The sequence below is a fragment of the Leguminivora glycinivorella genome, chromosome 19, assembly GCF_023078275.1.
Source record: "Leguminivora glycinivorella isolate SPB_JAAS2020 chromosome 19, LegGlyc_1.1, whole genome shotgun sequence".
Taxonomy (NCBI): domain Eukaryota; kingdom Metazoa; phylum Arthropoda; class Insecta; order Lepidoptera; family Tortricidae; genus Leguminivora; species Leguminivora glycinivorella.
In genome coordinates, this window is record NC_062989.1 from 13,018,993 (window position 1) to 13,035,660 (window position 16,668).

At 36.9% G+C, this 16,668-nt stretch overlaps 2 protein-coding genes across 2 annotated transcripts; one reads left to right on the forward strand and one right to left on the reverse strand.

Annotated features, from left to right (window-relative positions):
- The first annotated feature begins 10,261 nt into the window (after positions 1 to 10,261).
- Positions 10,262 to 14,544, forward strand: LOC125236659 (phospholipase A2-like). Its single transcript, XM_048143550.1, has 4 exons — positions 10,262 to 10,469; positions 12,209 to 12,368; positions 13,420 to 13,581; positions 14,355 to 14,544. The coding sequence occupies exons 1-4, from the start codon at positions 10,313 to 10,315 to the stop codon at positions 14,437 to 14,439; spliced, it is 564 nt and encodes a 187-aa protein (XP_047999507.1). The 5' UTR covers positions 10,262 to 10,312; the 3' UTR covers positions 14,440 to 14,544.
- A 349-nt stretch (positions 14,545 to 14,893) lies between these two features.
- Positions 14,894 to 16,437, reverse strand: LOC125236650 (structure-specific endonuclease subunit SLX1 homolog). Its single transcript, XM_048143533.1, has 4 exons — positions 16,164 to 16,437; positions 15,983 to 16,034; positions 15,597 to 15,788; positions 14,894 to 15,347 (listed from the first exon to the last, which is right to left on the reverse strand). The coding sequence occupies exons 1-4, from the start codon at positions 16,340 to 16,342 to the stop codon at positions 14,925 to 14,927; spliced, it is 846 nt and encodes a 281-aa protein (XP_047999490.1). The 5' UTR covers positions 16,343 to 16,437; the 3' UTR covers positions 14,894 to 14,924.
- Positions 16,438 to 16,668: the final 231 nt, after the last annotated feature.

The following is a 16,668-nucleotide window of genomic DNA, read 5'->3' on the forward strand; positions in this document are numbered from 1 at the left end:
AGGTAGCTGTTTACATAAAATTTGAAAATATGTGTTTTTTATCGAGCATGAATCGCACAAGTACTGGTAAAAAATGCTTCTAAGTCAATAAACAATAACGTTACCGCAATTGATGTTATTATAAAATTTACGCGACTATTCATGAGCTTTCTAAAAATATAATTTTTATTGGTAAGTGATAATATAACCATTAAATTACGAATTTTGTTTCGTAGTGGTCACTCCGCCGGTCGCATAAAAATGAGCGCTGACCGTAGTAAAGTATTCAATATTTTTAAGTTCTTATTTTACGGATCCATATGTAAGAGGTATCATTTGAAAGCAAATTAAAGCTACTATAATTACTTTTGAATAACTATAGTTATAAAGGTAGCTGTTTACAAAATATTTGAAAACATGAGTTTTTTTTTCGAACACGAGTTGCATATATACAGATAAAAAATGCTTCTAACTTAATAAACCATAACTTTACCGCAATTAATGTTATAATAAAATTTACGCGAAATTTCATGCGCTTTCTAAAAATATAAGTTTTATTGGTGTATGATAATATATGACCAAGTAATTACGAATTTGGTTTAGCAGGGGTGACTGCGCCCTGTCACGATATTGGGTGCTGACTGACCGTCGCCAAATTTTCTACGTTACTCAGATCCTATTTTACTGATAAATTTGTGAGAGGTATCATTTGAAAGCATATTATGCGTACTATCTTTATTTCTAATATCTCAAGTCGAAACTGTAGAAGTTTACAAAATATTTGATTAGTAATATGTGTATTTTACTGTGCATGAATAGCATTGGCATTGATAAGACACGCTTCTAGCTCAATAAATTATAGTTTTACGCAATTGAAATAATAACAAAATAAACGGAAAATGTATGACTTACACAAAAAATAAGTTTGGTTTGTATTGCATAAACAATTAATTTGAATTTGTTCAGCTCACCTACTGCGCACCATCATATAAATGGATGTTCACCGTCGTTGCCTTTTTTCATGATTTTTCAGATTTTATTTCACTAATCGTATATTCATAATAAATATAATCTATCACGTATCGAATTTACTTATATACTTATTTGATCAGTAAAATAAAATCTGTAAAATGATGAAAAAATTAAGGCAACGGCGGTGGACATTCGTTTATATGACGATTGACCGTGCGCAGTGGGTATGGTGGACAAATTAACATTAATTGTTTAAGCAAAACTAACAAAACTCATTTTTTGTAAAGGCCATACATTTTGCGGTTCATTTCGTTATTATATCAATTGCGGAAAAATATAATTTATTGAGCTAGAAGCATGTTTCACTCGTATCAGTGCGAATGCTATTCATACACATATTGTCAAATATTTTGTAAACTTCTACAATTACGACTAAAATTATTAAAAAGTAACGATAGTACGCATAATATGCTTTCAAATGATACTTCTCACAAATTGATCGCTAAAATAGGATCTGAGAAATACATAAAATTAGGCGACGGTTAGCACCTATTTACGTCACGGGGGTGCAGTGACACCTGCTAAACCAAATTCGTAATTACTTGGTTGTATAATATCATACATCAATAAAACTTATATTTTTAGAAAGCATATGAAATGTCCTGTAAATCTTATCATAACATTATTTGCGGTAAAGTTATTGTTTAGTGGTCATGCACCAAGATACAATCTTAAAAATTATGAAAACGGCAACGAAAATGGTCATCCATGTATATGACGGTGCGCAGTGAGTATGATGGATAAATTAACATTAATTTTTTATGCAATACTGACAAAACTTATTATTTGAAAAGGTCATACATTTCGCCGTTTATTTTGTTATTATATCAATTGCGGAAAAAATATAATTCATTGAGCTAGAAGCATGTTTTACTCACATCGGTTCCAATGCATATTTTCAAATATTTTGTTAGCTACTACAGTTACAACTAAAATTATTGAGAACTAATGATAGTACGCATAAATATGCTTTCAAAAGATTCCTGTTAAATAAAATAGGATCTGAAAAATATAGAAAATTTGGCGACGGTCAGCATCCATACGTGGACGGGCGCTGTGGCCCCTACTTAATCATATTTGTAATTACTTGGTTATATAATATCATACACCAATAAAACTTATGTTATTAGAAAGCGCACGAAATTCCGCGTAAATCTTATATTAACATCAATTCCGGAAAAGTTGTTGTTTATTAATTAAGAAGCATTTTTTACCAGTAGGTACTTGTGCGACTCATGGTCTATAAAACACATATTTTCAAATATTTTCTAAACAGCTACCTTTATGATTATAGTTATTTATAAAAAAATATAGTAGGTTTAATTAGCTTTGAAACCATACCTCTCGCATATGGATCCGTAAAATAGGACCTCAAAAATATTGAATACTTTACTACGGTCAGCACCCATTTCTGCGACCGGGCAGAGTGACTCCTGCTAAACCAAATTCGTAATTACATGGTTATATATTATCATATACCAATAAAACTTATATTTTTAGAAAGAACATGAATAGACGCAAAAATTTTATAATAACATCAATTGCGGTAAAGTTATTGTTTATTGAGTTAGACGCATTTTTTCTAGTACTTGTGCAAATCATGCGCGATAAAAAAACACATATTTTCAAATATTTCGTAAACGGTTACTTCTATAAGTATAGTTATTTAAAAACAATTAAAGTAGGTTTAATAAGCTTTCAAATGACACCTCGCACGACCACATTCGTGCCATAGGACTCGAGATGTGAATAAATATCTATGATGGTCGGCCGCCATCTTTCTCCCCCCTTTTTCTCAACCCGTCCCCCCCTCCTTAAACTAAAACAGGTCAATTCGTAATCTGGAGATAACGAGGAACACATCCATACCTGTTTTAGGTATTTAGAAGAGATGTCGACGACTTTTTGTAAAAGAGGTCGTTTGGTCCCTGACTATATGAATTTGCCGCTAGGGGCGCTGCTGTCGCGTGAGGTCCATAGAACTACTACTACTACTCGTTTTGGCGGGCTTCGTGACATAAATTACAATTTCTTCAATTTACCTGTTGAAAAGTGATCTCCTTCGTGAAATGATCGCACATATGGATTATTTGGCGATGAATGTGAACGCTTTGAAAGCGTAATTAAGAAAAAAAGGCGCAAAAATATGATGATAAGTTATTTACAATGAACAATCATGCGCGGATCCAGGGGGGGGGGGGTCATGGGGGTCATGACCCCCCCCTGGAGCCGGGTGCGTATCGATCGGTATAACTTTTTTTGATATGTTTTTAGTCGTTATAACGATCATTTGATATAATTATTGAATCATATAACAACAAATAATATACTGACAAATTGTATAATTGTTACCTATTTAATATAATGTTCATTTTTTCGAATAACATTTATTATAAAATACTTTGAATATAATGCTTATTTCCGATAATAAATAAATTGTATAACACAAATTCTTTCTAAAGCACAGTTAGAATTGCACAATAAATTAGATCCATCATTTACCAGAAAAGTAGATTAGGTTAGAATTGTGACCCTTACACACAACGCGCTGCTACCAGACAAACAGGTTAGGTTAGGTTAGAACTGTGACCCTTAAACATATGTACTGCTATCAGAAAAGTAGGTTAGGTTAGGTTAGAACTGTGATCCCTTCAAAAAAGAATAAAATTAATTCATGAAATGTTTTATACTGTTTGCTAGTTATATTATACTAGTCGTATATCAATAGATAGTTATACCATACCAAGATTATTATAAATAAGTGTTATACGAAATAATGATTATACAAAATAAAAGTAGATATTTTGTGGTTATACCAAATGTTAATTATGTCAAATGAGTGATTATACCCTCTAAATATATACCAAATGTTGTTATATCAAATGTTACTATACCAAAAAAAGTTATACCAATCATTACACACCCCCTGGAGCCTAGGTTGGCCATACAAATAGACCACGTGACCCCCCCTGGGGCCTGGGCATTTATACCACGTGACCCCCCCCCCTGGGCACGAAGCTGGATCCGCGCTTGTGAACAATCTAGCTAGATATTATTTATAATTAATTAATGAGATTTAAAACTTTGTTTCGACGTCGATCTTATATCGCCTTTAACTATGACAGCTATATATCTGGACCTTACTCAACAGTGGCGCCAACTGGTGAGCAAAAAAAAACGATAGTACCCATTGGGTGAATACTCAAGCAAGCTTATCTTATAAATTTAATGTGTAAGTATTTTTTCTCAAACATGCAATGAAATATTGTCTTTACGTTCCTTAAAATGGGCTGGGAAGTATCGCTTTTTGGGCGCAACAACTCGAGAGGACTGTAAAGAGATTTCATATTATTTTTTAGGCCTAGGCCTGCAAAGTAACTTTTTTTTTATAAAATATTGTCCTTTAGAGCATTTTTTTTTATTTCATTGTATGTTTGAGAAAAGCACTATACATGCCTCGGCGTGAAACGGATTCCCGGCCTCGTATCCCTATCCGGCCTCGCTCGCACGCTCGCTCGGCCGTATATACCCACTTGACCGGAAATCCTCATTTTCCCGGCCTCTGATGTAATGTACTATTGTATTACATTTTAAGGTTGCTGGGTTAATATGAGCTAGGAAATATGGACGCCGTCTATCACGAGGGTGGAACCGTCCGTGTGTCTAAAAGCCGACGATGGTAGAATGATAGTGGCTCTGTTTTCGTTACTTGACCAACTCGTTTTTTCCGCCACCGCTCGTGTTGTGGACCTCCTAAACTTCGTCTAATCAATCGATAAACGTCATTCCTTAAGGACTTGTTATCACTGCAGGTCCTCTTAATAGATAACTTCAAGATAATTGGCAGGCAACATGCAAATGATGTAGTACTCATATTTATGATTCATTAGATGATAAAATTTATAAATAGAATAAACATGAAAATTACTCAACACACATAAATAGGTACAGTCACCGGCATAAATATGTCATGATTTCAATACCTTGTCACATTAACGTCTTGTTTGAAATGTCATACGAAATTGTCAAACGATTTAAAGCGACAAGGTACAGAAATCATCACTTTATTTATGCTGTGTGACTAATTTTTTTATTTTTATTTGAACTGTTTATTTCAGTCATTTTTAGGGTTCCGTACCAAAAAGGTACAAAAAGAACCCTTAGTTCGTTTTCACATTATCCGATCCGATATCGGAAGTCGGAAGGATTTCAATGGAAGAAATCCAAGATGACGCCTGTAATGTATTGGCAAGTATTGGTTATCGCTCCGACATCCGATGTCCCCCAATTGACTCATAAAATAATTAAATGAATGAGCGAAAATGGGAATAGGAAAAATAAGTACCTAGACTACCTAGGTAGGACCTAAGAACAAATAAATTCGAGCACAAAATAGTCATAGATAACAAATATTAACGTAACAAAGAAGTAAATAAATATTACGTTAAAACACCATAGGAAGATTTCATAACCGTACGGACGCAACTGATAAGGACAAGAAAGTCAGGGTCGGTTTTTCATCAGACACTCGAATAATTAGGTGGGCCATTTTTTTTCAAAGTTGTCCACCCCACTTTTTTTGTAACATGGGTATTTTTTACGCGATTCATACTCAGAATCGAGAGCTCTTTCGATCCTGATAGGAAAAAAAATGTCCCAAGATTTCCATACATTTTTTCGAACCTTCCAATCCGTTATCGCCATACAAAATGTATGAAAAAATGGTAACGGAATGGGGAAAAAACCTTGGGACACTTTTTTTCTCCTATCAGGATTGAAAGAGCTCGCGATTCTGAGTGGAAACCACATAAAAAATACCAAATCCAAAAGAAAGTGGGGTGGACAACTTTGAAAAAAATGGCTCAGGTACGTTACGTTGAATGCATAATAGTTATTTGTTATACAAGGGGGCAAAGTTGTATTTTAACGCCGAGTGTGGAATTGAAAAACGAGCAAGTGAAAGGATTCTATAGTTGAACCACGAGCGAAGCGAGTGGTTCGAGAATAGAATCCTGAACTTGCGAGTTTTTTAACACACGAGAAGTAAAATACATTTGCACCCGAGTGTAACACAAAACTTTTCCCCTCACTATAGCGAGGAAACTACAACGCAAAAAATGCGTTTATCACTGCTTCCAGTAGTTCCATAGCTGGTAAATCATCTTTATTTCTAGATTCACCTACTTTTATCAATTTTAAAGCAGTTTATTTGACTCTATTCAAGGTCAAATTACTTTACCCACTAGTGGATAAAATGCGTTTTTACCCGCTGGTATTAAAGGACAAAACACGTGTTTCCGAGCTAGTGAGGGGAAAATAAAATTAATAGTGACCCTGCGGCACTCCACCCAAGGCGGAGACGGAATTCGTTGGTGGTTTTAGACGGTAGTCCTAAACTGGTTAGTCCGTCATCCATCGCCCCTGGTTCCCCCGGACTTGCCCCGGACCGGGTGGCATGCGTAAATGCATTTCCCCAACGTAAAATAACCACAAAATTAAAATTTTGAAAAAAAACCCCGACCGCGACCTGAGCCACCATGAAACATGGCTAAGAAGACTCCAGACTAACACAGCTTTCAAATAAAAAAAACTAAATCGAAGTCGGTTCATCCGTTCGGGAGCTACGATGCCACAGACAGACGCACACACAGACAGACAGACAAACAGACAGACAGACAGACACGTCAAACTTATAACACCACGTCGTTTTTGCGTCGGGGGTCAAAAAGGGTACGTCAGTCTCAATAAAACTATGATAACATGCGCTAACAGGAGGGGGAGGGGATTATGGGAGACATCACCCCTAGAGCTTAGGTTAACTATATGCCTAAATAATAGATAGGAAATGAAATGTGTAGGTAGCCAAAGAGGATCGAGTATTATAGAGAGTTACTGTCAAAGTAAATCCGTCTATAGGTACGGAGTTACATGTCTTTGGTGTAGCTTAGGTACAGTCAGCAGCAGAAGTTGCGTAGCGGGCAAGGTGTTCACAATGATCCTAATACGCTCTTATTGTCTTAAAAATAAGATCGTGTCAAGTTCATTTTGAACACCTTGCCCGCTACGCAACTTCTGCTGCTGACTGTACCTAAACATGATATGGAAGTACAAAAATCAACTGGTTGGCAATAAATTGTACTGTCCGACATTACATGCGGGTTAGCCCTGACAGCTGCTAAATATTTTATTGCATTTAATGTTCGAAATTCGCCTCTTCCCTTCATTACCTTTATTGTCGACTGAAAAAGTTGCTAAAATTTTCTTAGGTACTATCAGTTGCAAAAGTGCACGGAGAAATTATGAATGAACTAGCTTTTACCCGCGGCTTCGCCCGCGTAATAAAAGTATTCATTAAGATTTTCATTTGGATCCTTAGGTTTCTCTGTAGGTATATTTATCTGCGATTATTTCGATTGCACATAATACTTTTGCTTGCAATGATTGTAGAAATATTACACATCGACCACAGCGTAGGTAATTTTATATACACTGGGGAAACCTTTATAAACATCCCACATAGCCCGTATTTCGACACTATGATCGGTGGGTAAAAAGTACTTTTTTATCCCTTAAAAATTTTTACATTTTGCTTATACTTATCGCAAACGTAATCTTCATGCAAGCAAACAACGATCGTCTTAGAGCACATTAAGAGACCGCCGACCGATTATCCGTATCCCTCTAACGATACCCATATTATCCGTATCCGTATCCGTATCCGTATCGCTATCGCTATCGCTATCGCTATCGCTATCCCTATCCCTATCCCTATCCCTATCCCAATCCCTATCCCTATCCCTATCCCTATCCCTATCCCTATCCCTATCCGTTATCAAGATGTTCAATGATTTCTTATCAAGTGCTAAAATATAAAGTTTCATGGTTTTATCTTTTAAAATTAACACTTTCGCTACCAAGAACCCGACTGTCGGGCACACCGCTCGTAGAAGCGTAGCCGATTACATGGGGAAACCCGTATGTAGCGAAAATGTCGTAGCGCCGCGTAGAGCCCGGTTTCGAAAGTGTTAAGAAATCCCATACAAACTTTCAACCTCTTTTTCAACCCCTTCATCCCTTTTTTTCGAAATAAAAAGTAGCCTATGTTCTGTCTCAGGGTCTAAAGATTGTCTGTTCGAAATTTCTTCAAAATCGGTTGCGTGGTTTAAGTGGGAAAGCGTAACAGACAGACAGACAGACAGACAGAGTTACTTTCGCATTTATAATATTAGTATGGAGTATGGATTCATTGAAAAATTCGCCATGCACTTTTGCAGCTGATAGTAGGTACATTCTGGAAGAGCTAACTTTTGTCACTGTGATATCACAATTTCGGTTCCTTTCAACCTGCTACAATGAGTGGCACTGAAAGTTGTTTATACATTCATGTGCTGTGCCTACTCCTTTTGTAAATAGAGGCGTAAATGTATGTATGTATGTATACATTTCTTTACTAGCGGATATAAGTGCGGGCATAAATGGATAGACTGGATAGCTAAAATGTATAGGGTGCATTGAGGTAATTTCGAAGCACAAAAATGCTCGGGTAATTTCGAAACGGGGATCTTGATATGACGGAAATAATGGTGATTTTTATGTGAATTTCGAAACCACCCCAATGCACCCTGCATGTCTAATTTGTAATACAAGCATGTGTACTAGCCGTAGTAGGTATTAATACCTACTTACTTTGCATACCTTTAAAACTCGTTCGATTACAACAATAATATGATACTAACAATAGACGGAGACAGTGGATTGGATATTCTTATGCATATGCAGTACAAGAATAATGCCAATAATGCCCTTTCGTGATGGGCGTCATGCACGATTTCCCGTAAAAAGTCTAATTTAGGTTCAGTTACATCTGCTATTCCACACACTAACACAAAGATTAGTACCACAGGAAAATATACATTGATTATTAAGAACTATCTTAAAATAAACTAATTAAAAAACCTGAATATGTAAACTAAATGTATCTAACCTTAAATAAACAGTAATATATTAACATATATATTAGAGAAAAATAATAATCCTGCCAAGGACTACCCCCGAAATGTTCCCTACCTGACCCAAAAGTACCAAATATCCCAAGATTAGTTATTTGTTTTAAAAGGGGCAAAGTTTTCACCCGCACATACCAATACTGATACCCGAGCAAGCGAGAGAAATGTGCGAGCGCAGCGAGTGGTTAGTGTGGTGTGGAGCGTTGCGAGGGTTTCAAGGCACGTAGCAAATGTTTGCCACCGAGTGAAACAAAAATGTTCACCACGCAAAACAAGGAATGTAAATACTTGTAAGTACAGAGTATATAAATAAAGTGGGTTTTATGGGCATTTTCAGAATTTGGGCCCCCCCAATTAGCGTAAGTCATTTAACAATTACACAGCTTTCAGACAAAAAAAACTAAATCCAAATCGGTTCATCCGTTCGGGAGCTACAATGCCACAGACAGACACACACACAGACAGACGGACAAACAGACTGACAGACAGACAGACACACACACAGACAGACACGTCAAACTTATAACACCCCGTCGTTTTTGCGTCGGGGGTTAAAAATTAACTCACTGTCACGTAAAATCTGTCTGAATAAATACTTTTTTCGCATTCTGAATGTAGATTGTCGCTTAAAGATTATGTAATTAACACAAAAACAATATTTTTATTGAGATTTCATGCCTGTAATTATCGTCACAAAGCTGGCAGTGAGTTAATTTTTGTCCCCTATATTAGCATAAGTACGTTAATAATATAGGGGGGTCCCGAATTCTGTAAATGCCCTTATTCAAGTTGGGTTATCTGAATTAAGTTATAAATGCGGAAGAATGATATAATTAGGTATATTATAAAAAAAGTTAAGAGGAACCTATGCTAGTAAATACCGACAGCAAATTCTTATGTAAATTTCCTTCTGTAAAACATATCGCAAAGGAAGTTTCGCCCAACTCCTCAATGTCGAACATTAAGGTTTTCAGACGGAATTTACCCATACGGTGATAAGATTTCCATTGCCAAGCACGCGAGAATATGCTTACGAACCAGTTTAGATAGAACTCCGATTACATTAAGGTCTGTAAGATCTAGAGGTCATGTTATACGATGTATTGTCGAGCTTGTGTTACTGAGTATTCGTCGAGAGCAGATAATGCCCTGCAGGAGGCTACATAAACTAAGGCTGCAAAGACTTCCTTGTGTTTTAATTCACTTCAGGCTTTTCAGTTAATATAAATAAAGACAATATCGCTTTCCGTTCATTCTTCTTACTTCTCTGAACGTTACCAGTTGGGTTTATAGAAATGTTCGCAATCTCGTGCCTTTTTGTAATAATTATGTTTGAATCGAGTACCAGTTGGGTCATTAATGATGTGAATCTATCGAGTTTGCGGGAAAGAGGTCTGATAGAAGATAGCGACGAAGTGAATATCGAAGAGAGATTCAGTCTTATTTATCCAGGTTTGTTATTATTTGAGGTTCCGTAGTTAACAACTAGGAACCCTTATAGTCCGTCCGTCCGCAGATAATCTCAGTAACCGTTAGCACTAGAAAGTTTCGAAACGAGTAATTTGGTACCTACCAATATGTATTTATCAATCACGCCGACAAAGTGCTTAAACAATAAAAAGTGGAAAAGAATCTTTAAAAAAATTCTTGGATTTTCTAGGAAAATTATTCTGAAGTAGATGTACTTAGTGATTTTTTTTTACAGCTGTATAAAACAATTTTTGTGAACTGTTTGTAATTTAACCGTATATGCAAGCACTTTTTATCTTAGTTTACAAATGTCTTATTATTTTCAAAGTATTTTCTTTCAAATACCACTTATTAGAACTTTCACCACTTAATTAGAATTTAAGAATTTTAGAATAAATTATTAAATCTGAATCTGAAATAAAAAAAACAGTTTACGCAATCCAAAATTACCGCCGAAATCCTTACTTATACTTACTTATATATCCATACTAATATTATAAATGGGACAGTGTGTGTGTCTGTTTGTTTGCCCGTCTTTCACGGCAAAACGGAGCGACGAATTGACGTGATTTTTTAAGTAGAGGTAGTTGAAGGGACGCAGAGTGACATAGGCTACATTTTGTCTCTTTCCAACGCGAGCGAAGCCGCGGGAAAAAGCTAGTAGGTACATAAATAACTAGACGTTTGTATAAATCAGTAACCCAAGTTCCCGAGAGGTGGCGCTGTAGGTAGTTTTTTAACTCTGTCAAAATAACTGTCAACGAGCGTTCACATAATAGAGGTATTTTCGGACCCGCGAGTTCACGATAGCGCGTTGCGTGACGGCAGACGACACAATAATAACTAAGTACCTAATGGTAAAAAAAACTATTCCGACTATTCTAAGTATCGTCGATTTCTGGTATCAGACCTTAACCCAATTAAAACAATTAATGCTCAGTCACAATGGCATCAAGGGCCTAATAGATTCGATAAACCATTGGACGGTGACATGGCTATCTTAGCGAAACATGCAATTATTTTGGTTTGCAAATAATTCGTTTCACTCGCTCGAAAATACCTACCGCCATAACACTAAATTAAGTGTATTTTAGGGACAATGGACCGAAGATATCGACTTAGCCCCAAACCAGTCTTTACCGGGATTTAAACCCAGGGACCATTGGATTTAGAAAGACAAGGCAGGGTCACTACTCGCGAAGCCACTAGGTCGAATCTTAACAGCCATGTCACCTTTACTCGTTTAATTAGTAGAATTCGCCCCATCGATTGTGACAGACAAAAAATGTATTCTTCAATGAAATCTGTTGTTTCTTCACGGATTTTACCTCATCTTCGCTTCATTCCGGAAGGTGGATCCTAGGGGTCAGCTTGTAGACTAATCCGAAGAAATACACGGACTGTGCGACAACCAAACTGTTTCTTGTCGACATTCATCTCTCCTCCAAAGTCCTGCGCTTAAGACTTACTGACTTAGATTAAGATTGCAAAAGGATTAAAATGACGGGGTCTGTCTAGTGGCATCGTAGCTTTCGAACGCGGATGAACCGAAAGCTGAATAAGTCGGGAGTGTTTTAGTTTTAGAAAATCGGTCCCCTGAGTAAATATGTCGGGTCTGGGATTTTTCAAAATTTTTAACTTTGTATTGTGGTTATTACGAAAGACACTGCCATCTATTATCGCCAGTCGCTATTTAATTTAACCTTTTTACGCGCTTTAAGGTACAAAATGGTGCGGCGCAGGAAACATAGCGGATGGATACGACGACTTGGGACCTTCTAGGGAGACGGACATGTGTTGTCGAGACCACGATAACTGCCCCGATTATATAGCAGCTGGCGAGACCAAGCACAACCTAACTAACAACGCGTTCTACACTCGGTATGTATAATTGTGTAGAATCTGGCTAGTGAAAGTTGAATCCAGTATTTTTTTAAAACAGCAACTCTGGATATCATATCATCGATTGTCATCTGTAAGTGTGACTGTCACTTTAACGAATTTCGGTAAAAGTTAACAGCAAAATCTATAAATAATAATGAATAACACCATAAAAATTAGTAAAGTAAGTGATGTACCTAAATAAATTAGAAATAATAAAAAAGAAACCATGTTATCAATGTGTTGCCAGCTCCAATTTTTTTGAAATTGCCACGTTTTTTCGGGCTCAACTTTCATTAGCTAGACTCTAACAGACCAAGTATAGCAGCCCTGGCACTGTCAACGGACCGCCGCGAGCCTGGGAGAGACGAATCACGCGCGAGCCGTCGAACTTTACTCACCGGCAAGAATAATAACACTTATGAGTATGGTCTAGAGTTAATTCATAATTATGTACACGCTAACGTCAATCTACTTAAAGCCCAGAAATATATGACTATTGTCAGGAGGGCGCTGTTATTCTGATGTATGGGGTGACAGTTCAGTTTAGTATGAAGAAAATAGTTCTAATGAAATTCCGCAACATGGCGCGTAGTCATATATTTCTGGTCATGCTTTAAACAGGTTGACGTTGGCGTGTAGGTACTATCAGCTGCAAAAGTTCATGGCGAATTTATCAATGAATACTTACTTTCATAATTTCTCCATGTAATTTTGCAGCTAGTACATAATTTTATTATGAATCTAGCTAGACCATACTCGTAATATACATTTACCTAATTTGAAATCGAATTATTTGGTTGCTGCCCTCTTAATTTGGTCCGTTATCAAAATACATAGACCATGTAAATCGTATCCCACACCACACAATGTCGCTTGCCTTGATTTTTATCTAATAATTATATGTTAGATTTGTAAAATTCGAGCTTCATCGCGATTGACAAGAGCTTATACCTACATGTTAGTCTTTTCTTATGGAGTAACTAAGTAACTACTTACCCCGGTAGTTAGTTACTTAGTAAGTTAGTATATATTTGTGTTACCTCATTAGATTAAACTGCGAATGCGACGAGAAGTTCCGGCTGTGCCTGCGCGCGGCCGCAGCCAACAAGAGCAAGGTCGCCAAGCAGATCGGAACTGTCTACTTCAACGCGTTAGGGACAGAGTGCTACCGGGAGGACTACCCTGTCGTCGGCTGCGTTAAGAAAGGAGGGTCAGTATCACTATAGTAGGTACATTACGATACAAGTGTGAGAAGTTCCGCATGTGCCAATAAGAGCAAGGTCGCTAACCAGATCGGAACTGTCTACTTCAAGGGAGAGGACTACCCTGTCGCCGGCTGCGTTAAGAAAGGACAATCAGTGTCACTAAATATAATTAACTCCGTATAAAATGAAAGTCTAAGGGTACGCGCACACGTAAGTACCTAACTTGAGTGCGCAATTTCACACTAGCACATGTCAGACAGATTTTTGAGTCATTGGAATTTTGATTTTATTCTATTTAATCAAATTTCAAATTTAATTGACATCATCGGCCGGCCGGCACTCCAAAGGATCGACTGCAAAAAGTTGCCGGCGACAAACTTGCCCGTGGACGCATAGAAGAAAACATACCTCGGAAACCTCAGGAAATCTTAATACACGTTGAGATGGCTCCACCCCTCTTATTTTAAATTTATTGACTAAGTACATGCCCCGTAGCCGAATGGCATTTCTGCGACGCGAAACTCCACCGAAATGTAGTCTGGCTCTGTCGCGCATTGGCGCAAGAGCCAGAGCGATAGAGATAGATAGCTACCAAAGAGATATTATCGTGAGCGTTTGTGCATTCGGCTACGCACACAGGAAATGCTAATGGCAAAATTCTAGTTACTAGGCCAAGCGGTGTATCATTTGAAAGAGCTCCTCCCCCATCCCCTTACCTCTTAACATTAAGATATGATTTAAAGGTAAAAGCTAAAATCTTCTTTTGTTTCTTACTTAGATGGTTCAACCGAAAATGCCTGGAGCCCAAATATGACAAGAACGGTGAGCGGCGGTACCAGTGGTTTGATGTGCCAAATTATTGATCTAAGTAGTGTTATTTGTACCTAATAATTTATTTTTGTTTATAAGTGTGTAGTTTTAAGTAAAAGTATAAGTAATCTAAGAAAATAAAAATAATATTAAAATTATGTTTTTTTTTTTGTTTCAAAAGGGACTCTGTAAGGTTCATATTTAAAAATATTTTAATCGGGTTACTAACATATTAAGTCGATATAACTATGACTCATGGCTCCACTTACGCCTTCCAAAAGTCAAGAACATCACTGTTCCATAAAGAGAAAGATATTTTTATTTAGTGTTAAACTATAAAAACAGCTTTTCTTATGTTTTCCTAAATATCAAAATATGGGTGCTCATCCAATGCAACACTCATTAGGTAAATAGATTTTTTTTTTAATATGTGATACGGAATTTAGAGGAAAACCTCTATCCTATGCTATAAACGGACTGAACGCCGGGATGTGGGAAAAAAAAGTGTTACACTCAAGCCCATATTGTATATTTTTCGTCATAACTCATCACAGTCTTGTAACCAAATGGAATTATTATCAACAAAAGCTCTGTCTTGTGACAAAATTTCATCATCATCATTGCTACAGTTGTCATCTTCCTGGCTCAGTGTATCCTGACCACAACCTCTCATTTTTCTTATTAGGTCACCCCATTTGAGCATTGTACTACAAAAAGGACACTGTCCTTGTATGGGAACAAATTCAGTGGGTTCTAAGAATAACTGGGCAAGACATGTTATATGAGATACAAGGTCACAGTGAGGGTTTAAACAGGACAGTTTGGAGTTAGCGCTGGTAATATAGCCGGAGCAAAGGAGGCATTCTGTGTGGGTTGCATGGGTGTCCTTGGATTTCCTTAGATTCTTGCTTTTCACTGGTCCGTGGCAAATTTTCATATGAGAAGGTGGTTCTCTTTCCGGCTAAAAATAAATTAAAAATACTTTAAGTATTTTGACAAACTAGCCATAAGTGGTTACCTAGTAAGACCCGCCATAGTAAATAAATTGGTAAGAATTATGTTTGTTTCAATACAAATCAATGAGACAATAGAAATGCTACTTTATTTGGTTCACAAAAGATTCAAATTAGATTGCAACAACTATGTACATTGTAATGTACATTGGGTCTTACAAGGTTATCAGTATTTTATTTCCTTTTTGTACACTCACTGGAAATTCTTCATAAAAGTCTTTCTCCAGCCACCTGATGGTGAGAGGCAGACGACACCACGGCCCAACCCTGAGCATTTCGCTGACAACTCGAAGCTGGAAGCGGAACTCAGTCTCCTTTCTAGGAACTCTCTTTAGGGACAAGTGCTGCAGTCTTGTTGTCTTTGTTGGGTTCTGCCAAGCCCATTCAAACTATGAAGAAGATTTGCTGTATTACAAAATGTTATAGTTAAGTACCTATTGCAAAATATTTTCCTTCAATTCTCTCTGACTAGGCAGAGCCGAAGCTCTACTAGAGTCAGAACTTAGTATACCTAGTGACTAATAGGCACAATTGCACATAAAACTAGCAAAAAAAAACTGCAGCTGATCTTTTTAATACTTACCCTCAAAGCAGATATGTTGTTCGGGAAACCGTGGACTATCATGACCATCTTCCTAAAACAAATAAAAATAGAAACAGTGGAATAAAGTAACATAACAAGAATCACTGATAAGAACAACCTTACTTTAGACAACTTTAGATAAGCTAATTTATGTAAACAAATGAACAAACTATTACTATACCATGGGCCTCTGTTGCTAGTCCTGTGTGCACCACCAGCCCATGTCCCTCTGTTGTGTTGCATTATCCTTCTATTTGGGTCTCTTGTGTAGCCGATGTATGTACGGCCCTTGTATTTGGGGTTTATGTTGTACAATAAATAAACTCCAAAGAAATCTTCCACTACTTCTGGCTCTGCCATTTCCTAACTATAATACTACAATCTAATCTTATTAGTTAAGGTCTCACGATGCGAGTTTTTCTACTTTTTGTTGTTTAATGCTTAATTTCTCTTCACCCGCGTCCACCACTTTTGCGCTTATTTGACAATGACAGCTGTCAGTTTCTTAGCAAATTCCTGTTTAAGCTAAACTAAAAAGCGCTCGACTGTCTGCTGCTTCAAAGAGCATTGAATCATTACGTTTTAATAGTCTACTTGTGCTGCTTCTTAAATTTAGTCACCCAAGTATTATTTTTAATACATTTATTATTCATTTTATAGTAAAAGATGACAAGATGGGGTCGTGG

Excerpts from the sequence above, each read along its gene's own strand:
- LOC125236659 (XM_048143550.1), top strand. The coding sequence starts at position 10,313 with ATGTTCGCAATCTCGTGCCTTTTTGTAATAATTATGTTTGAATCGAGT. Across the intron at positions 10,470-12,208 it reads ATTCAGTCTTATTTATCCAG|GTACAAAATGGTGCGGCGCA; the intron begins GTTTGTTATTAT and ends ACGCGCTTTAAG. Across the intron at positions 13,582-14,354 it reads GGCTGCGTTAAGAAAGGAGG|ATGGTTCAACCGAAAATGCC; the intron begins GTCAGTATCACT and ends TTTCTTACTTAG.
- LOC125236650 (XM_048143533.1), bottom strand. The coding sequence starts at position 16,342 with ATGGCAGAGCCAGAAGTAGTGGAAGATTTCTTTGGAGTTTATTTATTG. Across the intron at positions 16,035-16,163 it reads ACTAGCAACAGAGGCCCATG|GAAGATGGTCATGATAGTCC; the intron begins GTATAGTAATAG and ends TATTTGTTTTAG. Across the intron at positions 15,348-15,596 it reads ACTTTTATGAAGAATTTCCA|CCGGAAAGAGAACCACCTTC; the intron begins GTGAGTGTACAA and ends ATTTATTTTTAG.